Source organism: Gastrolobium bilobum, unplaced genomic scaffold, assembly GCF_033153095.1.
Source record: "Gastrolobium bilobum isolate Gb01-03AN ecotype WA unplaced genomic scaffold, APGP_CSIRO_Gbil_v1 utg3588, whole genome shotgun sequence".
Lineage (NCBI taxonomy): Eukaryota > Viridiplantae > Streptophyta > Magnoliopsida > Fabales > Fabaceae > Gastrolobium > Gastrolobium bilobum.
Genome location: NW_026899729.1, coordinates 699,641 through 726,492, shown reverse-complemented (window position 1 = coordinate 726,492; position 26,852 = coordinate 699,641). Strand labels below are relative to the sequence as shown.

Sequence of the window (26,852 nt, the reverse complement as noted above, 5' to 3'; positions counted from 1 at the left end):
CAGTCACCAAGTTTTGTTTTGTTTTTTCATGCTGAATTTTACATCCATAGCGGCAAGAAGCAGCCTTTAAAAAATAGAGAAAAACTACTCTTATTTTACATGTGATAACTTTCTCTCCTACACACCATTCGATAACTGTGTCAATTTTTTTTTCAGGTGATAAAACTCACAAATTTATTTTTATGACATGAGATAACTTATCTCCTTTAGCATGAGATTAATAAAACCCTAAAAAATATGCATGTAATTGGGCTTATTAATTTTGTGAAACGTGAACAAGATGCAGAAGTACCTAACAATAATTTTATTTTAGAGGGCCTAGGCCACATCAAGTGTAAAGATAACAAATTAGTGAAAATAGAGAGATATAGAGAGAGAGAGATGACACTCGTTTCTTCTCTTTGTTACTCTCCTCCGCTTCATTACTCCGCGTTTTCAAATTCAACATTGGCATCAAATTGCTATGCTTTCAGTATCTCAAACCTCAGGACCCAAATCCAATCCTCTGTTTCTACAAATGTTTGCACCCAAAAAATCGATACCACTTTGTTAACAATCGCTGAGTCCTTCTACGAGGATGAGCTTTGGGCCGCTGCGTGTCTCCGCGTTCGTTCCTTCCACGAATTCCGTCCCGATACCTTCGGTGTCCAAGTGAGTCTTCCACTTCAATTTTTCTTATTATTTTTCTTCAATTTTTAATTTTAATGTTTTTCCCTTAATTATCAAATCTAGCTACACCCATCGTTTTTTGTCACCTATTTCGCAAATGGGTATGCTTGAATTGTGATCAAAGAGTGAGCTTTTTACAAAGTAACGTAAGACATTGCATTCCGTATTTCGTGTTTGTCAAGTTCTATTAGGATCATACAAGGTACTTGGCTGAGCGTGAGTTCGAAGCACTTAAGGAGCGTGTTTCGGGGAAGAGAACGGGCTTTAGAAGAGTCTCTTGCATAAACGCTTCACTTCCATTATCCCATATATCGACCCTCTCCGATGATTTATGCTCTTCATGTAAGGTTTGTTTATTTCCTGGATTCATTCATGTGCCTCCAATTGCAACTCTGTATGCTAATGCTTTCCCATGTTCCTACAATATGTTTGGAGATAATTTTGTCTCTTGTATAATGGACCTTGTTCCTATCTGCTGAGAAAATTCACATATGGAGTTTGTTTATGTTATTATTAAATGTAAAGATCTGTCATACACACCTACCCTTCTACTCTGCTTAGAGTCATTGTAGAATTGTGTTGCGACTTCGGCAAGTGCACTGGTTGTAAAAGTAATATAAGTGTACACGAGTACGAGATCGTTCCCACGAGAATTAGATTTCAAGTACTAGTTCACTATTTGCACTTTATTCGGACAAACGATTACGAGATCTTTGAATTAAAACTAAAATTGATTAAAAGCATAAGAATTCAGAATTAAAAACAAGCAATTAAAAGAGAGTGTTTTGACAATCAAGATAAGCATAGTTAAGGTTTCGATTTTCCTCAATTTTCTTCTTATGTTATGGATTAAACAATTAAGTAATTGTCTTTAATATAATGTCAATCGATTCCTCTAAATTAATTAAGATTCAATACCTTGTTATCTTAATTCTATGTGATCTTACAAGAATCCTAGTTCCCCAGCTATTCTTCAAGAAAACATGCATTAATATCAAGAATCACACGATTGCATAATTATCCTATGTGTATCCCTAGATCACAAGGATTATGATGAATTTATTAAATTAGGGTTCATGCACCAACATCCCTATTGTCATACAATTCCCCTAAATCAGTCTACAAGGAACGAACTCATAGAAAGCATTAAACATAGACAAATTCATTCAATTATAAAAAGGAAAATTACAAAGACAATTTAATCCATAAACATAAGAATTCAATTGGGTTTCATCTACCCTTAATTACATAAAATCTAGCCTAGTATAGCGAAATCAAAGACAAGAGAAAGTAAAGAAAATCCCCCAAACTCCATTGGTGTGATGGCGTGAAGAATTCTCAAAACTCCTAGCTTGTTTTTGAATTCAACCCGCTCCTGATGCTCCAAAGTATGAAAGACGCGTTTCTTTCTCCAAAGTAGGATTCACTCTTCTCAATTATAAAAAATTGCTCTTAATGGTTCTGAAACTCCTTTTTATATGAGTGAAATCCGTGCCATATGTGAAAACAATGAGTTGGGCCTTTATTGGATCACAGATGGGCGTTACTGTTAGAATAGGAAATATTAGATATGATTAGATTTGAATAGATTACTTCCTATCTGTAAATATTTTGGACTTCTCACTTAAGCCCATTAGGGTCTCTCTATATTGTAACTCTTTGTATTAGATTAATACAAAACATATTATTTTATATTCAAGTTGGTACCAGATCTCTTTTGTTCTGGGGACCCTCACTTTCGCTTAAAACATTTTTTTCGCTTTAAAACCTAAGCCTAGGAGTCCTCTTTTCTTTGCCGTGCGTCCTTCCGGCAAGCCATCTAGGGCTGTAAGCCCCTTCTGAGTGATTTTCGAACGCGTCAGCACCTCCGACCGCCACCGGAACCACCGTCCGTCAATGTTCCGGCCGCCGGAGTCGTTTTCCGGCGAGTTTTCAGACCAAACCACCTACGATCAAGATTCTCTCCTCCCGGCAACCAGTTCTGTGGAGGTCTGACCACCATCGCAGCCTTCACGCGCCTCCATGCGCCACCAGTCTTCTCTGCGCGTGGTGCTCACGCGCCACCTTCTGCCTGCGTGTGTGCACTGTTCCGGTGGAATTTTCCGGTCGTTCTTGGACAGAGAAGCTCGCCTCCTCCTCCTCTTTGCAGATCTGTGGTTGGTTCTTTGTGGTTCTCACTTTTTGTGCGTACCTCTTCTTGATTTGCGATCAGGTTAGTTTCTATTCGCTTGGTTGTTTATCCTTTTGATTTATTATAATGGAAACATCTTCTCCTGCTCTCTCGGATACCAGTTCTCCCTCTCGTCCTGCCAAAAGTTCCCCTAATGTCATCTCCACCAATGTTGGGCCCATTACCTCTTCAAAGCTGAAGGGTTCTGTTAATTACAAGAATTGGGCCACCTCTGTTCGAGTTTGGTTCTTTGGACAGGGACATGGGAACCATCTCACAACTAAATCTACTGATATTCCTAAGGAAGAAAAATCTGATTGGGAAAGGATTGACAACCATCTTCTGAGTATCCTTTGGCAGTCTATTGATCCAATTGTCTTGGATATTTTCTATTATTTTCAAACCTGCAATGACGTGTGGGAGGAAGCAAAACATCTCTACACTAATGATGTTCAGCAGCTTTATTCCATCATGTCTCAGTTTATAGATCTGTGCAAATCATCTGACACTCAGATCGAGACATATGTTGGCAAAAGTCGATCTCTGATGTAGGCATATTTGGATATGTTGCCCTACCCTACTGATGCTTCTGCATATCAGAAACAGGTGGAACGTCTCTTTATGGTCGCCACACTTTCTGGTCAACCCCGAAGAATATGATAATGTCCGGGATACTATCTTGACTAGTAGGGATCCTGATTTATCAATGACGTATAAGCGTCTTCTGAATCTTAATAAGAAATCTGCTCCTGCATCATCTGCTGTTGTTGATTCCACTGCTCTAGTTTCCCGTACTGACTTTCGCGGGAACATTGGAGGTGGTCGTGGTAGAGGCCAGGGAGGACGTGGCCCAAGAGGACGTGGTCAGCGACCTCGTTGTCATTATTGTCAGCAACTCGGTCATTATGAGGAACGTTGTTACACAAAGTATCCTCACCTGCGACCTTCTCATGCTGCTAATATAACTCAATCGGATACTGCTTCAACTGGTACAGTCTCTCTCCCCTCTGAAGACTATGCAACATTCTAGACCCTTCTCAAGAAGGCCTCTCCTCAGTCTCAGGCCTCTGCTTTAGAAACTGGTAATCCCATTGCTTGTGTATCTCATTCTGCATCACTTTTTCCTTGGATTTTTGACTCAGGTGCTACTGATCACCTTTGTGGTAATAAGGAACTCTTTTCATCTCTTACATATTCTGATAATTTACCCTCTTTTACTCTTGCTGATGGCACTAAAGCCCCTGTTCATGGGATTGGACAAATTTGTCCAACCTCCTCATTGACCTTGACATCAGTCTATTACATTCCTGGCATCCCTTATAACTTAATCTCTGTTAGTAAATTGATCAATTTTCTTAACTGTATTGTTACCTTCTCAAACCATTCTGTTTCTGTGCAGGATCCGGGTACGGGGAAGACGATTGGAGTGGGCCGTGAGTCACGGGGTCTGTTCTACCTAGTTGTGCCGAGTCCTTCAGTTGCTTGTTCTCTCACAGAATCTCCTCAACTTATCCTCAGACGCTTCGGTCATCCTAGTCTTTCAAAGTTGCAGAAGATGGTTCCTCTTTTATCCGGTCTTCAGACTTTAGATTGTGTGTCATGTCAGCAATGGAAGCACATACGCTCCTCCTTTGCCAATCGAGTCAATAAACGAGCTGATGCTTCTTTTTCAATTATCCATTCAGATATTTGGGGTCCTAGTCGTAGTGTGTCTGTTTTAGGTTTTCGGTATTTTGTTACCTATATTGATGATTTTTCACGTTGTACTTGGATTTATTTAATAAAAAAACCGTTCTGAGTTATTTTCTATTTATAAAAAAATTTCTGCTGAAATTCATACTTAATTTGGTGCTACTATTCGTATTTTACGTAGTGATAATGCTAAGGAATATGTTTCTGCTGACTTTTCTAATTTCTTAGCCACGCAGGGTACTTTACACCAAACTACTTGTCCTCACACTCCACAACAAAATGGAGTAGCTGAACGTAAAAATAGACATCTCATTGAGACTGCACGAACTCTTCTTATTCACATGCATGTTCCTCTGCGCTTCTGGGCCGATGCAGTCCTTGTCTCTTGTTTTCTCATCAACCGTATGCCTTCATCTGTGCTTAATAATGACATTCCTTATAACTTGTTGCTTTCAGATGTTCCTCTCTATCCTTTATCCCCACGTGTCTTTGGTTGTACCTGTTTTGTTCATGATCTCACTCCTGGTAAGGACAAGTTAACATCCAAATCCTTTAAGTGTATTTTTCTTGGCTATTCTCGTCTTCAAAAAGGTTATCGTTGTTATTCTCCTGATCTTAAGCGTTACTTTGTTTCCGCTGATGTCACTTTTCTTGATCAATAACCCTTTAATTCTATCCCATCTCAATTGTCACAGGTTGATCATGTTCCTCCTGTTCCTTTTCTTGACTTGTCTTTGCCAGCTACAGGTACTTCTATTCCAGATGAGCAACCTATTGCTTCCATACCTGAGGACTGTCCACTTCTCACCTATCAGCGTCGTAAGACTGTGCCTCCTGTCGACTTGACTCTGGCTGACTCATTGCCCACTGCTGTTGATTCTTCCCCTTCGGCTCCTTCACCAGAGGCTCTTCCCATTGTTCAAAGAAAAGGTACACGTACTACTCGTAACCCTTATCCTCTTTATACCTTTTTGAGTTATGACCGTCTTTCTTCTCCTCATTTCACCTTTGTTTCTAGTCTTTCTTTTGTTTCTATTCCTAAGACAACAGGTGAAGCACTTTCCCATCCAGTGTGGCGCCAAGCGATGCTTGATGAGATGATTGCACTTCATTCCAATTGCACTTGGGACCTTGTTTCTGTTCCTCCAGAGAAGTCTATAGTTGGTTGTCGCTGGGGGTTTATTGTGAAAGTTGGACCGATGGCCATGTTGATCGTGTCAAGGCACGCTTAGTTGCAAAAGTTTTTACTCAAATCTTTGGCCTTGAATATAGCGTCACGTGCTCTCTGGTCGCTAAGATGGCGTCAGTTCGCCTATTTCTTGCTCTTGCTCCTGTTTGTCACTGGCCACTCTTCAACTTGACATCAAAAATGCCTTTCTTCATGGTGATTTACAAGAAGAGGTTTACATGGAGCAACCACCTGGTTTTGTTGCTCAAGGGGAGTCTAGGAAGGTGTGCCGTCTTCGCAAATCCTTATATGGTCTTAAGCAGACTCCTCGGGCATGGTTTAGTCGCTTCAATTCTGCTGTTCAGGCGTTTGGCTTAATCCGCAGTAAAGTTGACCAATCTGTATTTTATAGGATCACATCTCTTGATGAGTGCATCTATTTGTTAGTCTATGTTGATGACATCATTCTCACCGGAAGTGATCAAGCTGGAATTCGTGAGTTAAAACAACATTTATTCAGTCAATTTCAAACAGAGGACCTTGGGAAGCTGTGTTACTTCTTGGGAATTGAGGTGGCACAATCTAGATAGGGCATTTCTATCTGTCAAAGGAAATATGCCTTGGATATCCTAGAAGAGACTGGTATATTGGGGTATAAACCAATTGATACACCCATGGATCCCAGTGTTAAGTTATTACCTGGACAGGGGGAGCCGTTATCTGATCCTGGTCGTTATCGGAGGCTAATTGGGAAGCTCAATTATCTTACTGTGACTAGGCCAGACATTTCTTTCGTTGTTAGTACGGCTAGTCAGTTCCTTGATTCCCCTTGTGATTCTCATTGGGATGCTGCTATGAGGATCCTCCGATACATCAAAGGAGCACCAGGAAAAGGTTTGTTATATTTGGATCAGGGAAATACATAAATTTTGGTTATTCAGATGCTGATTGAGCAGGATCACCCTCAGACAGGCGCTCTACTTCTGGCTATTGTGTCTTCTTTGAAGGAAACTTAATTTCTTGGAAAAGCAAGAAACAACCTGTTGTTGCTCGATCCAGTGCAGAAGCTGAGTATTGTGCAATGACAATTACTACCTGTGAGTTAATCTGGTTAAAGCAGTTGATTCAGGAGCTTCATCTTTGTGAACAGAAACAATTCATGACACTCATTTGTGATAATCAAGCTGCACTACATATATCCTCTAATCCTGTATTTCATGAGAGAACCAAACATATAGAGATTGATTGTCACTTCATTCGAGAAAGGATTCAGTCAGGAGAAATCAAAACAACTTTTGTCAACTCTAATGATCAACTAGCGGATGTCTTCACTAAAGCTCTTAGAGGTCCTCAGGTTGAATACATTTGTAGCAAGCTTGGTGCTCACAATATATACGCACCAGCTTGAGGGGGAGTGTTAGAATAGGAAATATTAGATATGATTAGATTTGATTTGATTTGAATAGATTACTTCCTATCTGTAAATATTCTGGGCTTCTCACTTAAGCCCATTAGGGTCTCTATATATTGTAACTCTTTGTATTAGATTAATACACAACATATTATTTTATATTCAAGTGTTACAACGTTGATTAGAGCGTTTTAACGCGCTTGCTTACAATTTTTGGTCTGGAGGAGAGCGTTTTAACGCTCTACAGCGCGTTGTAACGCGCTCATCAAAGGGAATTCTGTTTGTGACAACACGTTGTAACGCTCTGGAGTGCGTTAAAACACGCTCCTCTAGAATCTTTCCTCGTAATTTCCATGTGATTTGCGCGTTGAAACACGCTTTGTGACATTTTAACGCGTTCCTTCACTGTACTTGAAAAAGGGTAATCAGAAAAATATTATTAATTGTATATTAATCTGATACAAAGAGGTCTCTATTTATAGAGACTAAAAAACCTAATTCTTGATCTAATGGGCTTGGCCCAATACAACAAATACTAATAATAATAAAAAACCTAATATTTACAACACTCCCCCTCAAGCTGAGGAATAGATATTTTTCATTCCCAGCTTTCTAGTAAGTTCTTGAAATCTGTCTGAAGGAAGTCCCTTTGTCAATAGATCAGCTAATTGACGCCTAGTGGGAATGTATGGAGTGGTAATCAACCCGCTATCAAGTTTCTCTTTGATGAAATGGCGGTCGACCTCAATATGTTTAGTCCGATCATGTTGAACCGGATTATGAGCTATACAAATAGCGGACTTATTGTCATATAGCAGCTTCATATGTCCCTCACATTTTATTTTGAGATCATCAAGTACAATTTTCAGCCACAGTAACTCACAAATGTCTTGAGCCATAGCTTTCATTCAGCTTCTGCACTTGACCTGGCAACCACATCTTGTTTCTTACTTCTCCATGTCACTAAGTTACCACAAAGAAACATGCAATAACCAGTGGTAGATCGACGGTCGGTCACGGATCCAGCATAATCAGCATCAGTGTAGACTTCTAAAGAGAGATTGCCATCACGTCGGAATAACAATCCTTTACTAGGAGTAGCTTTAAGATACTGAAGAATTCTCTCTACTACCTGCATGTGTTTCTCCTTTGGATCGTGCATAAACTGACTGACAACACTAACAGCATAAGCTAGGTCTGGTCTAGTATGAGCCAGATATATCAATTTTCCAACTAGCCGTTGATATTGTCCTTTATCAACTGGAGGACTCTTCTCTTCATAGCCTATCTTGTGATTCTGTTCAATAGGAGTATTAGAGGGTTTACACCCAAGCTTTCCTGCTTCTTTGAGAAGATCCAGAACATATTTCCTCTGGCTGATAAAAATTCCTTTGCTTGAATGAGCTACTTCTATCCCTAGGAAATATCTCAGTTTCCCAAGGTCTTTGACTTCAAACTCAGAGGCAAGCCGTGTTTGCAGAATCTGTCTCTCCACAAAATCATCACCTGTGATGATAATATCATCAACATATTCAAGGAGCACAGTAAGCTTCCCATTTTGGGAGTGCTTGAAGAAAAGAGTGTGATCTCCTTGACTCTGTCTGTATCCTAAGGTCATCATAACCTTAGTAAACCTTCCTAACCAGGCACGAGGTGACTGCTTCAATCCATACAAGGCCTTTTTTAATCTACAAACTTTATTTTCTCCCTTCACAGAATCAAAACCAGGCGGGATTTCCATGTAGACTTCTTCTTCTAACTCACCATTCAGGAAAGCATTTTTCACATCAAATTGATTTATATCCCAATTGTAATGGGCAGCAAGGGATAACAAGACTCTCACCGTATTCATCTTTGCAACTGGAGCAAAGGTTTCTTCATAATCAATGCCATAGGTTTGAGTGTAACCTTTGGCGACTAATCGAGCCTTGTATCTTTCAAGAGTTCCATCAGAATTATATTTAAGGGCATAAACCCATCTGCACCCCACTGCTTTCTTTCCGTTAGGTCTATCAATAACTTCCCAGGTTTTATTTTTCTCCAACGCATTCATCTCTTCTTGCATGGCTTGAGCCCAATTCCCATCTTTCAAGGCTTCATGTACTGATTTTGGGATTGAAACAGAATCTAGTGCTGATACAAAGCTTTTGTGCTTCACAGAAAGATTAGCAGAGGAAACAAAATGGGAGATAGGGTATTGAGTACAAGAGGGACAGGAAGAACAAAATTTCTTGGAACAAGATCTTTTTCCTTTTCTCAAAGCAATGGGTAAATCATCAGAAGCAGTAGTAATGGGTAGCTCATCAGAAGTATTAACATCATGATCAGAAATATGAGATTCAAGACTTACCAGTGGTTCAGACGATTGAGGTTGCTGTTGAGGCAATGTGGGCTGTTTCCTTCTTTGATATACCAATTCAGGTGTCACAATCTTCCGTATCTCTGGTGTACTTGATGTATCAGTCACAGGAGGATCAGACATGGAAGGAACAGGAGTAAGAGAATGTGACACTGACACAGGTAAAGGAATAGACACTGGAGGTTCAGACTCAAAGAAGGAAGGTGATGAGTTTTCTGGTGAATTATTCTCCCCCTGAAGATGAGGACCTTGGAAAAAGGACTCAGATTCCTGAAATGTAACATCCATAGAAACAAAAAAAATTCAACTACCAGGGTGATAGCACTTGTACCCCTTCTTATCAAGAACATAACCAAGGAAGACACATTTAATAGCCCTAGGGTCCAACTTACTGCGATGATGTTTATGAACATGAACAAAAGCAACACACCCAAACACCCGTGGAGGAAGACTCATAGTTGGAATAGAAGGGAAAAAGGAAGTGATAGAGTGAATAGGACTTAAATTGTCAAGTACCCGAGTGGGTAAACGGTTGATCAAGAATGTTGCAGTAAGAATAGCATCTCCCCAATAGTATTTGGGTACATGTGTCTGAAACATTAATGCACGAGCCACTTCAAGAAGGCGACGATTTTTTCTTTCAGCAACCCCATTCTGTTGAGGGGTGTCAACACAAGTAAGTTCATGAATCATACCGTTATTTCGTATAAATTGGGAAAAACTTTGATTAACATATTCAGTACAGTTAAATGTAAAAGAATACGTTGTGTATTGATCTGTGTCAAGGAGTTACAATATATAGAGACCCTAATGGGCTTAAGTGTAAGGCCCAAACCTAATCCAAACCTAATCCTAATACAGTCAGAATACAGTCAGACTATTTACGGATAAGACAGAATCCAACCATATCTAATCAAATCTAATCATATCATATCTAATATTCTAACACTCCCCCTCAAGCTGGTGCGTATATATTATGAGCACCAAGCTTGTTACAAATGTATTCAACCCGAGGACCTCTAAGAGCTTTAGTGAAAACATCTGCTAGTTGATTAGACGAGTTGACAAAAGCTGTCTTGATTTCTCCTGACTGAATCTTTTCCCGAATGAAGTGACAATCAATCTCTATATGTTTGGTCCTCTCATGAAAAACAGGATTAGAGGATATATGTAGCGCAGCTTGATTATCACAGATGAGTGTCATGGGTTGTTTCTGTTCACAAAGATGAAGCTCCTGAATCAACTGCTTTAACCAGATCAACTCACAGGTAGTATTTGCCATTGCACGATACTCAGCTTCTGCACTAGATCGGGAAACAACAGGTTGTTTCTTGCTTTTCCATGAGATTAAGTTTCCTCCGAAGAAGACACAATAACCAGAAGTAGAGCGTCTGTCCGAGGGTGATCCTTCCCAATCGGCATCTGAGTAACCACAAATTTCTGTATTTCCCTGATCCGAATACAACAAACCTTTTCCTGGTGCTCCTTTGATGTATCGGAGGATCCTCACAGCAGCATCCCAATGTGAATCACAAGGGGAATCAAGGAACTGACTGGCCGTACTGACAGCGAAAGAAATATCTGGCCTAGTCATAGTAAGATAATTGAGCTTCCCAATTAGCCTCCGATAACGTCCAGGATCAGATAACGGCTCCCCCTGTCCGGGTAATAACTTGACATTAGGATCCATAGGTGTATCAACTGGTTTACTCCCCAACATACCAGTTTCTTCTAAGATATCCAAGGCATATTTCCTTTGACAGATAGAAATGCCCTGTCTTGATTGCGCCACCTCAATTCCCAAGAAGTAACGCAGCTTCCCAAGGTCCTTTGTTTGAAATGTACTAAACAAATGTTGTTTTAACTGACGAATTCCGTCTTGATCACTTCCGGTGAGAATGATGTCATCAACATAGACTAACAAATAGATACACTTATCAGGAGATGTAATCCTATAAAACACAGAATGGTCAACTTTACTGCGGATTAAGCCAAACGCCTGAACAGCAGAACTGAAACGACTGAACCATGCTCGAGGAGACTGCTTGAGACCATATAAGGATTTCCGAAGACGACACACCTTTCCAGACTCCCCCTGAGCAACAAAACCAGGTGGTTGCTCCATGTAAACTTCTTCTTGTAAATCACCATGAAGAAAGACATTTTTGATGTCAAGTTGAAGGAGTGGCCAGTGACGAACAACAGCAAGGGCAAGAAAGAGGCGGACTGACGCCATCTTAGCGACCGGAGAAAATGTATCGCTATAATCAAGGCCAAAGATTTGAGTAAAACCCTTGGCAACTAAACGTGCCTTGAGACGATCAATATGGCCATCAGGTCCAACTTTCACAGTAAAAACCCAGCGACAACCAACTATAGACTTCTCTGGAGGAGCAGAAACAAGGTCCCAAGTGCTATTGGAATGAAGTGCAGTCATCTCATCAAGCATTGCTTGGCGCCACCCTGGATGGGAAAGTGCTTCACCTGTTGTCTTAGGAATAGAAATAGAAGAAAGACTAGAAACAAAGGTGAAATGAGGTGAAGAAAGACGGTCATAACTCAAAAAGGTATAAAGAGGATAAGGGTTACGAGTAGTACGTGTACCTTTTCTTTGAGCAATGGGAAGAGTCTCTGATGAAGGATCCGGAGGGGAAGAAGCAACAGCAGTGGGCGATGAGTCAGCAAGAGTCGAGTCGACAGGAGGCACAGTTTTGCGACACTGATAGGTGAGAAGTGGACGGTCCTCAGGTATAGAAGCAATAGGTTGCTCATCTGGAATAGAAGCACCTGCAGCTGGCAAAGACAAGTCAAGAAAAAGGACAGGAAGTACATGATCAACCTGTGACATCTGAGATGGGATAGAATTAAAGGGTTGTTGATCAAGAAAAGTGACATCAGCGGAAACTAACTAACGCTTAAGGTCGGGAGAATAACAACGATAACCCTTTTGAAGACGAGAATAACCAAGAAAGATACACTGAAAGGCTTTGGATGTTAACTTATCCTTACCAGGAGTGAGATCATGAACAAAACAAGTACAACCAAAGACATGTGGAGTTAGAGGATAAAGAGGAACATCTGGAAGCAATAGATTATGAGGAATGTCATTGTGGAGCACAGATGAAGGCATGCGATTGATGAGAAAACAAGAGATGAGTACAGCATCTGCCCAGAAGTGAAGAGGAACCTGCATATGAATAAGAAGGGTACGGGCAGTTTCAATGAGATGTCTGTTTTTACGTTCAGCCACCCCATTTTGTTGTGGAGTGCGAGGACAAGTAGTTTGATGTAAAGTACCTTGTGTGGCCAAGAAATTAGAAAAATCAATAGAAACATATTCCTTAGCATTATCACTACGTAGAATACGAATAGAAACACCAAATTGAGTATGGATCTCAGTAGAAAACTTTTTATAAATGGAAAATAACTCAGAACGATTTTTCATTAAATAGGTCCAAGTGCAACGGGAAAAATCATCAATAAAGGTAACGAAATACCGAAAACCTAAGACAGACAAGGTACGACTTGGACCCCAGATATCTGAATGAACAAGAGAGAAAGGGGCATCAGCTCGTTTATTGACTCGACTGGCAAAAGAGGAGCGTGTATGCTTCCCTTGTTGACATGACACACAATCTAAAGACTGAAGACCGGACAAAAGAGGAACCATTTTCTGCAACTTTGAAAGACTTGGATGACCAAGGCGACTGTGGATAAGTTGTGGAGATTCTGTGAGAGAGCATGCTACTGAAGGACGAGGCACATCCAGATAATAAAGCCCCCGTGACTCACGACCCACTCCAATCATTTTCCCCGTACCCGGATCCTGCACAGAAACAGAATGGTTAGAGAAAGTAATGGTGCAAGTGAGGGAGTGGATCAACTTACTAAAAGAAATTAAGTTATAAGGGATGCCAGGAATATAATAGACAGATGTCAGGGCCAAGGTAGTGGTCGGACGAGCTTGTCCAATCCCACAAACTGGGGCTTTGGTTCCATCCTCAAGGGTAAAAGACGGTAAATGATCAGAATAAGTAAGAGATGTAAAGAGTTCCTTATTACCACAGAGATGATCGGTAGCACCGGAGTCAAATATCCAAGTGCCAAGTGATGTAGAATGAGAAACACAAGCAACGGGATTACCAGTATAAGGCTGAGACTGAGGAGAAGCCTTCCTGAGAGGGGTTTGGAGTGCAGCACAGTCCGAACCTGAACCAAATGATGCTTTGTCTGACTGAGCTATATTTGCAACAATAGAAGGAGAGTTAACCTCCGAGAGATCAGGAGATGCTGCTGCCATTTAAAGATAAAATATAAAAGCCGTAAACGAAGGCAAACGATATCCAATCAAGAAGAACCACGCGTCTAAGGTCAGACCCACAGAGAAACAATCACAAATCCAGAAAGGGGAGGAGAAGGCGAGCTTCTCTGTCCAAGACCGGCCGGAAAAAGCCGCCGGAATAGTGCTCACGCGCCGGCAGAAGGTGGCGCGTGAAGCCCACGCGCAGTGAAGACAGGTGGCGCGTGACGGCGCGTGGGAGATGCGTTGCTGACCGGACCACCACAGACCTGGTCGCCGGGAAGAAAGGGTCCTGATCGCGTGAAGTTTGGTCGGAAAAGTCGCCGGAAAAAGTCTCTGGTTGCCTGAACAGTGATTCTGATGGCGGGCGGTGGTTCCGGTGGCCGTCGGAGGTGCTGACGCGTTTGGAAAAATCACTCAGAGGCTGTTTACAGCCCTAGAAGGCTTGCCGGAAGGACGCACGGCAAGAAAGAGGACTCCTAAGCAGTGGGCTTAGGTTTTTAAAGCAAAAAACAAGGTTTCTGAGCGGAAGCGAGGGTTCCTAGAACGAAAGAGCTCTGATACCAAGTTAAATGTAAAAGAATACGTTGTGTATTGATCTGTGTCAAGGAGTTACAATATATAGAGACCCTAATGGGCTTAAGTGTAAGGCCCAAACCTAATCCTAATACAGTCAGAATACAGTCAGACTATTTACGGATAAGACAGAATCCAATCATATCTAATCAAATCTAATCATATCATATCTAATATTCTAACAAGTACCATTATCTGTCCTTAGTCTCTTGATTTTTTTACCAATTTGGGTTTCAACCATTTTATAAAATTGAAAGAACAGTTATGGTACCTCAGACTTTTCACGCATTAAGTAAACCCAAGTTACACGAGTGCAATCATCAATAAAAGAAACAAACCATTTATTTCCAGAAGAATGAGGGGGAGAAAGATGGCCGGAAAAACGGTCAAAACATGAAAAGGGTTCTGCGTTGTGAACAGTGACGAAAAAACACAAGAAATCCGGTTCTGTCTTCTCCGTGATGAATGCGTTGATGAACAGTGAGGAAGGAAGAAAAATAAGAGAAACAGTGATCTTCTCGGTCCAACAGGTCCCCGGAAAATTTTTCCGGTGGCGGTTGATGGCTGCGAGAGACGGGAAAAAAAAAGAACATAGGTTTCATAGGTGCGGAAGCAGAGCCCTCGGGATCGAGAGCTTTGATACCAACTTGAAAAAGGGTAATCAGAAAAATATTATTAATTGTATATTAATCTGATACAAAGAGGTCTCTATTTATAGAGACTAAAAAACCTAATTCTTGACCTAATGGGCTTGGCCTAATACAACAAATACTAATAATAATAAAAAACCTAATATTTACAACAACTGTTTACTTTGCTTCTTGGATACGTTCCTGGACTTCTCTGATCTTTCATTTCCTACTCCAAGTCCTTTACTTCATCCTTGCATCAATTTAAGTCAATTTTCCTTCAAAACACACAAGAACGAATTATGTTAGATCACATTTCAACTTTCATGTTTTTTCACTATAAAACCTAAGTATTTATGCCTTTGACTATTATGTAAATCATGTAATATTAGTCCTAAAAACATGATAAACTAAAGGTTTATCAAATTGTAGTCTTAACCTCAATTATTACAAGTAAAATTGACATGTTTGATGAGCTTTCTCTATTTTTTGTCTTCTTAGATTTGTTTATAGGTCGTTTGTTTCTTGATAAAATTAATGACACTTTACTTAAACTTGTAGTTTTCTACCAATGGAGAAGATCGGATTGTAGTTGGCACTCTTGATCTTAATCAGTGTTTGAGCCTTCCTGATGAAATTGCAGGGATGAAGCCAGAGGTATTTATTATATATCTTGACTATATGCTGGTGTGTTTGTGTTAGCTTGCTTCAAAAGTCAAGTTTCGACACAAAAATTTATAACTCTTTCTTGGTTACTAATTTGTAATTTTGTACAATGGTACCTCCTTCAAATTGTTTGAATATTTTACTGTCAGGTCGTTGGAGCTTATATCACAAGGGCATACCTAAGTAATGTATGTGTTGCTAAAGAGTTGCTCCGAAATGGGTTGGGCTATGCACTTATTGAAAAGTCAAAGTTAGTTGCTCATGACTGGGGTAAGAAACAAAATAGCACTTAACTGCTACATGGATACTGCTGTTGTTGTTTTTGTTGTTGTTGGTAAGCACTGCTGTTGTTATCATTGTGACTGCCTTGAGAAAAGGTTTATTTATTTGCACTCTTTTTTCAAGTGCCACTGCCATTAGCAATTAAATCATTGGTACTTGTAAGTGTTGATTTTTTGCTGTTAAGGCTCTGGCACTTTGTGGTTGAACTTGATCAGATATCAGGGAATCCCCAGTCCTAAATTATAGTCTTTGTTTGATGAGGAAAATATTTTAATTTAAAATTTCTTTACATGCTTTCCCAAATTTTGGTCCTAATAAGCAAAACATTGGATGCTCGTGATAATTAGGAAGTTCATTTGGGAATCTTAAAGATGTTTATGATTGTGCTACTGTCAGCATGTATTTAAGACTTTAGATTATTTCAATCTTCATAGCTATTATATTGGAGTGTTGGACTAGTATACTTGTAGCCCTGCAAAACTAGTCTTATTGATAATGTAAACTTCTGCCGTTCTTTCTTTGTGTCAAGCCCTCTAAGAGACTTGTCTGCTAAATGCCTAAAAATTCAAGAAATGACAATGTTGACTTTTCTTAATTGTACTCTACATTTTAGTAAGAGTAAATATATCTTACTCATAGGCGAGAAGAGAAAGCAGGTTTTTAATTTTATTTTATTATTTTTGACAAATCATAACACGAAATTTTACATCAATTAAAGGTGAAGTATGTTTACTCATTTTTTCGGCCAGCACATTTGGCTGACCCATTAAGCAAGGCCGAATACTGATAGCCCATGTCTGTAACACCCCAAAAGATATTCCAAAGTGAGACACGCAGCGTCTCACACGGGATCTCCCCCTCACTTTCCCGCTGCAAAGCAGTCATTGTACACTAACAGTGGCTGTGGGACGCCTTGTTCCAACAAGGCCAGGTTTCACTTTCAGTGGCACAGCTTTGTCCCCATTAACCTCGCTCTCTCTCCCATACTTAGGGAGCCCAACCATATCTATAAATACCCCCCTTCTCCATTGAAGGGGCATCACTGTTCATTCACTTATATGAACTGTTACTCTGCTAAAGCAAAGAGCTATTGTAGCCATTTATACATCCTCCCCCTCTTACACAGCACCTAAGAAACTCTAACAGAGCCTTGGTCTCTACCATTGCTACAAAGAGCGTCCCTAGATTGACATATTTTACCCCTTGAGGGATACATACACGGTTCTTTGGTATACAAACAGTTCGGGATACCTCATGATGTTAAACATGCAGCATGTCTTGATGTTTATATTTTCTTTGGCAGGTTAAGATCAACAAGGATCTAAACTGGCATGGCCATTTTTATTAAACTACTTGTAACGTTGTAATGTCTATTAACCAAATTCTGTATGATCTTGGTCTTGTACAAAATGGATGGCTTCCAAATTGGTGAACATTGTTGTCAACAGGTTTCCAAATTTTGTTCCTTTGGGACAGAAAACTTTTGTCCAGAATGGGGCTGCAATCTGAGTTTTGGTTATGACTCAGTGTGGAGGGATTTGATTTACGTAAAATTATCACCTCAAATTGTGTGGGTCTGCATCAAACTCGAATTCGAAGCCAAACCCAATATTATCACCTCCCCCCTCGCGCACTGTGATCTATCTTTGTTGATTAGATTGTTTTTAATGCCAAGAACCAGGCATCATGGAAAACAATCATGGTAAATGTTGTCCTTAATCTGTGTTGAGTGAATTTTTCATATCCTTCTCGTGGTCCATGCTGATTCCCTGGGTTGTAAAGCACTCTGTATCAGTATTCACATTATCTTCTAATTACGCTTTGTTTCTTCCCTATATTTCTCATTTGAGTCTATGAACTGCGAGAGCCTGATATTTCTACATGGCAATTCAGATTGGTCTTTGCCTAGACCAAAAAGTGACTAAACTTAAATCAATTTTTTTTCCCTATCTTCCAGGCATAACAGATTTGTACGTCCATGTTGCTGTTGACAATGAAGCAGCAAAGAAATTATATACGAAGAGTGGATTCGTCTATGAAAGTGATGAACCTGCGTGGCAGGCCAGGTTTCTAGATAGGCCCCGAAGACTTCTTCTATGGACAGGTCTTTTAAGCACCTAATTTTATAGTGTGATCTCTCTATCCTTGGTATTTTCGGAACATTCATATTAGTTATCTTTCCTTTCCCTCCAAAGCTCAAATGTAAATTGTTTTGCTTTTTTTGCAATCTGGCTGACAAGGATCCAATTTAAGAAATCAATGATGACGTGCTATGGCTTCCCCTCTATGATTATCTTTACCAAAGGATAATTGACAAAACATACATAGTTATGATCATGTTTCTGCGCCAAAAAAATGCTGTTGAATATAAACGTAACTCGCACTCATTGAATGTATTCGTGTGTTATTCAGAGTTGAACTAACATTTGGCTGAGCATTACGAGTATGTATTAGGGATTAGTCTACCACGATGCAACTCTAACTTATATTGATAATAACTTGGTAAAAGACCAGGCATTTTAACATACATTCCAGCCTCCTTGGACTTGTGAAAATTCAAAAACACCTTTGTTATTAGTAATTTAATTAATTCAATGGGAAATTTGTTTAAGTATGTGTATGTACAGTTCGAATATTAAATACTAGATCTACTAGTGGCCTTGCCATATATCTTTTCTGTTAGACAAAAGAATTATCAGAGGCAAATGATGCTGCTAAACGATCCAGAAAAATGTAGGTCATCCTTCTTAAAGAAAATGTAGATCATCTCTGAAAATATATTAGCGAGGCATTTACAAGCTGTCTACTGAAAAATTTCCAGGTAAACAATACATTAACAGATAACATACATTGGTTTCAGAGACATCAAATTAGATTAATAGTGGAGTAAGCAGACACGTGCAGAAATGATACATTGAACTGTCACGATACCAAAACTTGCTGCATATCAGATAAATTTTTCTATCTTATTCGAACGTATACAACAATTGAAGTTTGAAGATCACGATCCACCTTGAAGTGAGCATTAAAAAATCTTCTTTCCTGTTTTTGAAATCCAAATGTTAGGAAAATGAGGACAAATTGCCAGCATTTAGAGCAACATCAGAAAAGTCATAAGTAATTAACTTAGGGAAGTCTTAATAATTACCTCTTTAAAATCAAATGAAATTAGAAAGTTCCTTAATTTTTGTTCTTCTGAATCAAATAAAACAACGTGGCTCGGTGAAGACCAATTTTTTGCATATTCAGACACAAAAGGAACAGGGTCCATCATGAAACGGTCAGACTCATCTGGAACTCCTTTCTCTTCACTGTTGAACATGATACATTGAAGAGAATTATGAAGTTATTTTTGTCCTGATTAAGATTGAAGCCATTTCAGAATTCTAAATTCCAAACCTTGGTGTGCAGTCAAGAAATTGCATTGGCAGGTTATGATGCAACATGGAATAGTAGGGGGTTGCATGGCAAGGCGTTAGGAATAGGATGCTTTTCACTTTCCCATGAAGAGCTTCTCTGGCAAGGTGGTTCATAACATCCTCAGGTCCTCTCTGTTGAGAAAATAAAGGAAATATTACATATTTCCTTCTAGATTTTTACTGAAGATTTTTTGCTCAAGTCTTGTTATAATAAATACGCACATCAAATTGAAAGAACAATGAGTAACAAGAAATAGTAATAATCTCATCCAGCAAAAATATATCTCCTATATTGCAAGAGTGTATAGTAGAGAAGCCCCTCAACACCGGGTAGAGAGAGAGAGAGAGAGAGAGACCTGATGAACCAAACTCATATACAAAGCCATTGGAATATTGGTAGCAAGCAAAAATAAGATGGCAACTCTCATCTTGGGAGGACATTTGGTATGCTTTTTTGAAGATTCTTTTCCTTTATACTGTGGAGAACCAGGATCTTCTATCACAGCCAAAGAATAACCAGAGAACATCAGAGCTATGGGAAGAACTGGCAAGACAAACCTGTACCTCAATAGTAATTATTATCATAAATCACGTAAAACCAATAGGCCAGGTGCATGTTAACATATATGTAAATTTTTCAGATTTGAAATACCTGAATTCCTTATGCCCTAATACACTGTAGAAACTCAAAACCCATGCAAGGAGGCCAGTAAACTTCCATTGTTTGGAATAAATGATACCAGCTATACAAAATGGTAAGTGAGAGAAGATCATGACTGGAAATCCCTGAGTTAAGTACCAATGCCACTTGTGAGTTCCATAATAGTCTCCACCCGAGGAAAGAAAATTGAACTTTAGAAAATTAAGCGGTACTAGAATCCACGTGCCATACATGAAACGATCTAATAAGCAGGTAAGTCCAAGCACCAGGGTCCTGATAGAATGAGTCGAAGTGTTATTAAATATAGCCTTTGGGGAGAAGGGGAAACAGAAAAACGAAAATCACATGTCATGATACATGATTCTCTAAAAGCACAAGTAATAATTAAGATTGTATTTCGATAGGAAAAATCATAAAATGTGTAAGCTTTAACGGAAAGGAGTAATCCAAAGTTCATGTGGAAGGAAAGGATAAGACTCCTCAAAAGTGAGCAAGTAAAGGTGTATCCGCCTTGATTAAATTTAAAGTACATCGTGATCTTAACCTACTAAGATCTAAGGGTGGATACATCATTTCTTGCTCACATTAAAGGAGTTTTCTCCAGAAGGAAAAGTTATCCAGAATTTAGAAGGTAAATCTACAGGTTACTTAGAATTAAGCCAAGGAGAGTGCTTTTGAGTCTGATAGCAACATAATTCATTTTTTCATAGAGATATATTTTTTATTTCTTAATTAATCAGAAGCAGTGGTTTTAAGAATTTATAAAGATGAGAAAATTAAATAAAAATATTTCAATTCACCCTAACTTTTGAATTACTAATACTATTTTCAGACATGAAATGTGTGTAAACTTTCCACAAGACATATCAAAGGCTAGAATTATAAATTAATGTAACTTTAGTAAGCACAATATAAAAACTTTCATGGCATATTTATATGCTATAATTAAAATTTTAAAACTAAATCCTCATTATTTGTATACACAAGGAAAATAACACAGAAATCTTAGGCATCCATAGATTGCCTTTCCCCAAATGTCATGAAGCTTTCTAAGCACATATACACAGGCCAATCTAGAGTGAGCAAAAGGTCACAAAACATACCCAATAGGAGCCACCTCCAAAAAAATGAATTTCAATCTGTCATGTGCCTTTAAAAGCTCAAGAAGGCCAACATACAGCCATGTGATTGCACTTGTTGGCCGAATAGCACAAGCCAACGCTGCCACCACTAAACCGCACTTCCTTGAAACAAAGGAACATTTGTTGGAAGACCTCATGCATGGCCAAAAGTATAGAGACACTAGTGTAAGAACAGTCTCCAAGCTATTTGATAGTGTACGAGAAAAACAATAAAACATAAACCAATTGGCCAACTGCGAAAAGAGCTGAGACTGAGTTAAGTTTTCATACATGACGTGGAAAGAAGGTATCTTCAAAGTGTTTCTAATTTCTATACAGTAATGCAGCAAGAACTTCTAACATGAAACTAGACTCATTCTAACCAAGAAGTAAATAAAATAATAGGATACTGCCCATTTTGCAACACGGTCACCAAAGAGAACAGCAGAAAGTTTGTACAAGTACAAATCACCAACTGCAGAGAACACAGATTGCAGTAGCCGTGGAGCTCTCATCTAAGAAAAATGCAGCAGAAAATAAATTAGAAGAACCATATCTATGAAACATAACAACAAACAAAGACACTTTAGTTTCATAAACTAGACTGTTATTAAAATGAAAACTAACATATCATGTCATGAAAAAATGAAGCAAAATACATTTAATTCTTTAATTAGATGTTACAGTAAGTTAATTTTGCAACAAATAATTACCATAAGCCAAGGTGTATCAAGATTAAGTATAGCGAGAACCCTATAAAGCACAACAAATAGCATGGGATGCAAGTAGCTGCGGATACCCTGTTTCCACTCCCACGTTAAATGACCATACCTGCCACATCAGCACTTACGTGGAATTGGTGAAGAAAGAATATAAATAATAATAATAATAATAGATTTAGCTGAAAATTAAAGAGAAACAGAAAAATGGTACCCAAATGCGATGCGATGCGCAACCTCAGGTCCCTGCCAGTGTTCGTCTGGGTTGAAGTAACTCTGCACTAAAAGAGAATTCAGAATTCGGAATGCCAAACAGAAACCGAAGACTCGTTTCTGTGAAGACCAGAATGACAAGTGCTCTGAATCTGATTTGGGAAAATTTGAAGTTTGGACTCTGTATTTATCTGCATCATTATCATTGTTGTGTCTTCTTCTCATACTGTTTGTGATTGTGATATTTGTTTCTTTCTTTGTTAGAAGAGAGCAGAGACTACAGTAATTTCTGTGCTCTTCTTCTACGCTACGAAACCAGACAAGGAGAAAGGGGAAGCGCCATAACTGGTAACCATATCATTCTGGATCTGACCCGGCCCAAATCCACTTTGCATATATCTTCCACTTATGGGCCGGCTCCATGAGGCCCGTTAAGGTATTTCTCCTGAATTAAATACTTCTGATTCAAATTATTTAAGTGTCGCGTTATTTTAATTTTATGCTAAAGACTGATATACAACAACTATATAAATAAGGAAAATATGAATAATGAATACCATTATTAGTCATGTAATTATAAGTTATAAGTTCATATTTAGATTAAAATATTCTGAGGACAAACACATTTTGATCAAAAGAATTTTTAAGGAACTTTTGAAAAAATAATTATATCTCTCAATGATCATGAATCAAATATTTATACATACATTTATTTAACTCAAAGTTGTATTAAATATTTTAGAGTTAATTTATTGTAAATATTATAAAAAATGTATATTTATTAATATACTTGTATTTGTAGAATCATGCAAGAAAAAAAAGGAGTGAGTTTTATTATAAGAATAAGAATCTCCCTTCAAAATATACCCAACAAAAGGTCTGGGTCCGGTTTTTTCAGTTGCATCGTGGAAGACAAAGTTGGTGAAGCTTACCTTTTTGTCCACCAAACAAAATGAAAAGAAAGCTTATCTTAATTGACTTATGTCCCAAAATTACAGAGCTTGAGCTAACAACATGTATTGAGGTAAAAGAAAGACTCAACCATCAAAGAAACACTAGTTGCCTGGTTGGTCCTATTCCTGGAAAAGGGGCCAGGAGAATATGATTGTTTTACAGATTGTTGCTTAATATTATAATCAAAATTATAAAACAAATTATTTGAAGTCTAAAAATATTTTTTCCATTAGCAGTTCGTTAGGGTCTTAATTTGATGAAGTGTGGCCTACTACTAGCCTAGTAACATGGCATATACACGAATTATTTTATTTCGCTGGAAGATAGATTACATATAGTTTTGAATTTAATAGCAGGGACGATATTATGTAATTGTTACAAATATATTAAGGTACGAAGATGCAAATGGATACAGAAAGGTAAAAGCTTTTAACATAAATTTCAGTAAAATTGTAGTTCATATTTTGCAAAAGAAGTGGAAATCCTCAGCATGTGATTGATGGTTGTGGCCCATGTCTTGTATCGACGGAAATCATCGGCCATGTCTAGCTTGAAATTGCCTCCTCTTGTTGTTAAAACAATCAGATAACAAGTATCAGCATCCTCAGCTTCTGAACCTTTATACAGCTCCGCATGCAGATTCAGTATTATACCTATAGCCAGTGCCGTAAGTCATTGTTCCCTTTACGTTTTAATAAAGAACAAGGATTATAAAAAGAAAAGAACATAACGGGAAAAACAAAAAAGGCACATACTCTCCTTCTTGCTTTTAAATAGATTATGCTTCCTCATCATGAGTACAACCTGTAGTTTTAGACATCATGAGTCAGATAGATAAATAAAAACACAGGCTACACCAGTAAAGCTAGATTTAATCCAAATATCTAAGTTAATCTTAAGCTCAACTGCTAGATTTATAATTCAAAAGGTAAGGATTTCAAGTATCCAAGTTTCAATAATTGAAAACTTTATTTTGTTATCAAGCGTATTATAATTAATTGAGTCAGTCCATGGCAAGTAGCTTTTATAATTTTTCTTGATATGTTTTCGGCTCATGATCCAATTTAGAAGAAATAGATAGACATAAAAACTTCCCATAACCCTGACCTTGGCCTCACTGGTTAGGATGACAGACACTGATCTCGGCATGTACTTCCCTGTTTAGACATAATTGAAGTAAGCATAAATTAGAAAAGCATATAATTCTTAATACTTAGTAGTTATCCTTCTTTATGCTATATGGTTATAATTGGATGGTGGTGTGGTAGTTTAAATATTTAGAAGAATTATGCCACTGCAAAGCAGGGCTTTTTTATTGCATTAATGTACCTTCTGGTGTTTCCACATATAACTCAGCACCTTGTGCAAGAATGGATCTGCCTTTTTCAAAGTCAAAATCTAAATCATTGTTGTCTTCAATGGGCAAGACGAGGGCTCCCCCATTCAATCTGTTCTTGCATCCCGATCTTACTTTAAGTGTAGCTGCTCCTTTTAATGCTGAAATTAGACAACAGTTTTTAGTCAGCAATGGATGGTACATGATAAAATTGTAGACCATGCACACCAAACGGAATAAGAAAAGGGAAGTAATGTTTCCATCCGTTTCCTCTATTATCTATTTCTTTTGTTGGGTTTAAGTAGTACTTTATCTAACAAATTTCTTCATATATACAAAATATGAAAAAAGGAAATAGACCTAAAAAGTGTCTTTTCTAGTGAGGGAGGGACATGTCCAGACAAGAGCCATCTGGTTTCAATTGGGCCAGGAATTTTAACACTTATTGCCCCAAATCTGTTGCCAAATCTTGCAATTGTAAACTTCCCACCTCCCAAAAAAAAAAAAAAAAAAAAAAGTAACAGTGAAAAATAAGCAAATTACATGTTGATGCTGCGGCAGTGAGAGTTAGGATGTCAGTTGCACTTGTGCCACTTATTGCTGAGCCAATTACACTTCCAAGTTGCTCTTTCTTTGCACCCATTGCTTCAGCTACTTTTGCACACTGAGCAGCTACCAAGGCAGTAGCAGAGGCTACTGCTGCATCTCTTTCTTCATTGGACCCCTTTTTTGAATTTTCTGCAGCAATGGCAGCAAGAGCAGCTGCAACCCCTGCAACGGATATTGCTGCATGCACATCTGCTCTTTGCAATCTCTGCTCTTCTTTCTTCCTCAACTTTATTTCCTTAAACCATTTCTTTATTGAGACGCTTTTCAGTGGTATGATCTGCTTCCATGGCATCTGCATGGTAACCATAACAAACCAACTAATGCTAAGTGAACTAACTAGCATGCATGTAGTTGTCACCTTTAAATTTAGTGAAAAGATTACATACCCATTTCTTTCGGAAACAACTGTTGTAATTCAATTCAGGATGCATGGCTTGCTGCATCCATATCCACGACTGAAAAAAAAAAAAAAAAAATAGTCATGAAAGGCTGTTTCTCAATATGGAATCAGATGGTTATGTCGTGTTTGTACTTTCTTACCTTCACATCGTTAGATTTCCATGCTGGCAGAGACCTGAAATCTGCATCATCCATTCTAGCACTCTTTTCCATCTTATGCAAGTTTCACAAATATTGAGCACGAATGATTAGTTGAAGAAATAGAGTTTAGAATAATATTGGAACAGTTTAAGCAGCTTGACTCACCGTAGGATGAGCCTTGGGGCTACCAGGCTCCAATTGCTTCATAGGGTTCTCAACAAGAACAACTGATCCATGTTGTGGCTCAGGCTGCAGAGCTTGTACAGCAAAGTTACACCATGCAAGTGAAAGGAAATCCATTGTCTCGGGATGTGCATCAGAAGGGGATAGATTGAAATCGGAAGCCATGTTAATGTGATCTTCAGAACACAAATTATCTTGGAAATGAATTGAACAGGATGAAAATTCAGCTGTGCAATCTCAAATATGAATATATGTAAGCAAGCATGCATGCATATTTATACATGCTAAATCATCTTGATATCACTATAATAATTTGCAAACCCCACTATTCCTCTAACTATATATATATATATATATATATGAAGGTTTTAAACATGCAATATGCTCAATATCCAATTAAACAGGAAATGACAGTAGGGTTTAGCACTTTATATCTTAAACTCAAAACTTAAAATAAGTATTGAGTTTTTTAGTTATGGGTAATACTTTTCTTTTGTTACATAAGAAAAATATTATCTCCTACCCAAACAATAAATAAGAGAGAAAAAAGAGTTTGAAGGTAAGATAAAAAATTTATTGTGAAACCCATTTGAAAAATGTGAGTGCATGAGATATTACTTTTTTTATGTAACATAAGAAAAGTATTATCCTTTAGTTATATCTTACTGAATTCATTTCTAACCAACATGAAATGAAACGTCATAGCTTACATTGAAATTTTAAAAAATTTATGATAGAGTGTATAACTAAATTTGCAAAGAGGACATATCAAAAGAGGACAGAAAGAAAGTGGCTTCATGTCCTTCATTGTCATTGGTCATATTGACCCACTATATGAAATTCTAAATTAGAAGCAAGGCAAGTGATTACATACAGATATTTTAGAGTACAATTTGCAACAGTCCAATAAGTCATTATACTGAAAGCTATGTGGTGAAGAGGAATATTGACCAGATGAGATATTACTATATAACAGATAGAAAGTGCCGTTACTCTTTAGATAATTGTACATGTCTATTTGTGAAGTTACTGATATCTGAAAACTAAGGGACCCACTTGGTCATGAAAGAATTGATTTGTAAATAGATTCTGATTGTAGAAAACAAGCCCTCAAGATTAGAATGAGAAATAACACATGCTAGTCATAATAGAACATTGTGGAATAGTATATATAA

General features: G+C 38.3%; 3 protein-coding genes across 6 annotated transcripts; 1 reads left to right on the top strand and 2 right to left on the bottom strand.

The window, feature by feature from the left end:
* The first annotated feature begins 351 nt into the window (after positions 1 to 351).
* On the top strand, positions 352 to 25,836 carry LOC133292979 (GCN5-related N-acetyltransferase 7, chloroplastic). Of its 3 annotated transcripts, XM_061491480.1 has the most exons (7): positions 352 to 651; positions 861 to 1,016; positions 15,536 to 15,631; positions 15,790 to 15,910; positions 17,880 to 18,026; positions 22,320 to 22,491; positions 25,743 to 25,836. In XM_061491480.1, exons 1-6 carry the CDS (start codon positions 382 to 384, stop codon positions 22,478 to 22,480), a joined length of 951 nt encoding a protein of 316 aa, XP_061347464.1. In that variant the 5' UTR covers positions 352 to 381; the 3' UTR covers positions 22,481 to 22,491; positions 25,743 to 25,836. The 3 variants fall into 3 exon arrangements, with proteins under 3 accessions (XP_061347464.1, XP_061347465.1, XP_061347463.1); XM_061491481.1 differs by lacking the exon at positions 25,743 to 25,836 and having other exon boundaries at positions 22,323 to 22,568; XM_061491479.1 differs by lacking the exon at positions 25,743 to 25,836 and having other exon boundaries at positions 22,320 to 22,568.
* LOC133292977 (mannosyltransferase APTG1) lies at positions 18,713 to 22,308 on the bottom strand. 2 transcript variants are annotated; one of them, XM_061491475.1, is made up of 9 exons: positions 22,057 to 22,308; positions 21,837 to 21,954; positions 21,507 to 21,638; positions 21,106 to 21,476; positions 19,994 to 20,275; positions 19,698 to 19,899; positions 19,322 to 19,473; positions 19,071 to 19,233; positions 18,713 to 18,964 (listed from the first exon to the last, which is right to left on the bottom strand). In XM_061491475.1, exons 1-9 carry the CDS (start codon positions 22,278 to 22,280, stop codon positions 18,884 to 18,886), a joined length of 1,725 nt encoding a protein of 574 aa, XP_061347459.1. In that variant the 5' UTR covers positions 22,281 to 22,308; the 3' UTR covers positions 18,713 to 18,883. The 2 variants fall into 2 exon arrangements, with proteins under 2 accessions (XP_061347459.1, XP_061347460.1); XM_061491476.1 differs by having other exon boundaries at positions 21,106 to 21,389; positions 21,534 to 21,638.
* On the bottom strand, positions 23,271 to 25,976 carry LOC133292978 (VAN3-binding protein). The gene is made up of 8 exons (XM_061491478.1): positions 25,660 to 25,976; positions 25,495 to 25,566; positions 25,341 to 25,409; positions 24,889 to 25,246; positions 24,339 to 24,506; positions 24,117 to 24,166; positions 23,765 to 23,813; positions 23,271 to 23,662 (listed from the first exon to the last, which is right to left on the bottom strand). Exons 1-8 carry the CDS (start codon positions 25,840 to 25,842, stop codon positions 23,451 to 23,453), a joined length of 1,161 nt encoding a protein of 386 aa, XP_061347462.1. The 5' UTR covers positions 25,843 to 25,976; the 3' UTR covers positions 23,271 to 23,450.
* Between the last annotated feature and the right edge of the window lie 876 nt (positions 25,977 to 26,852).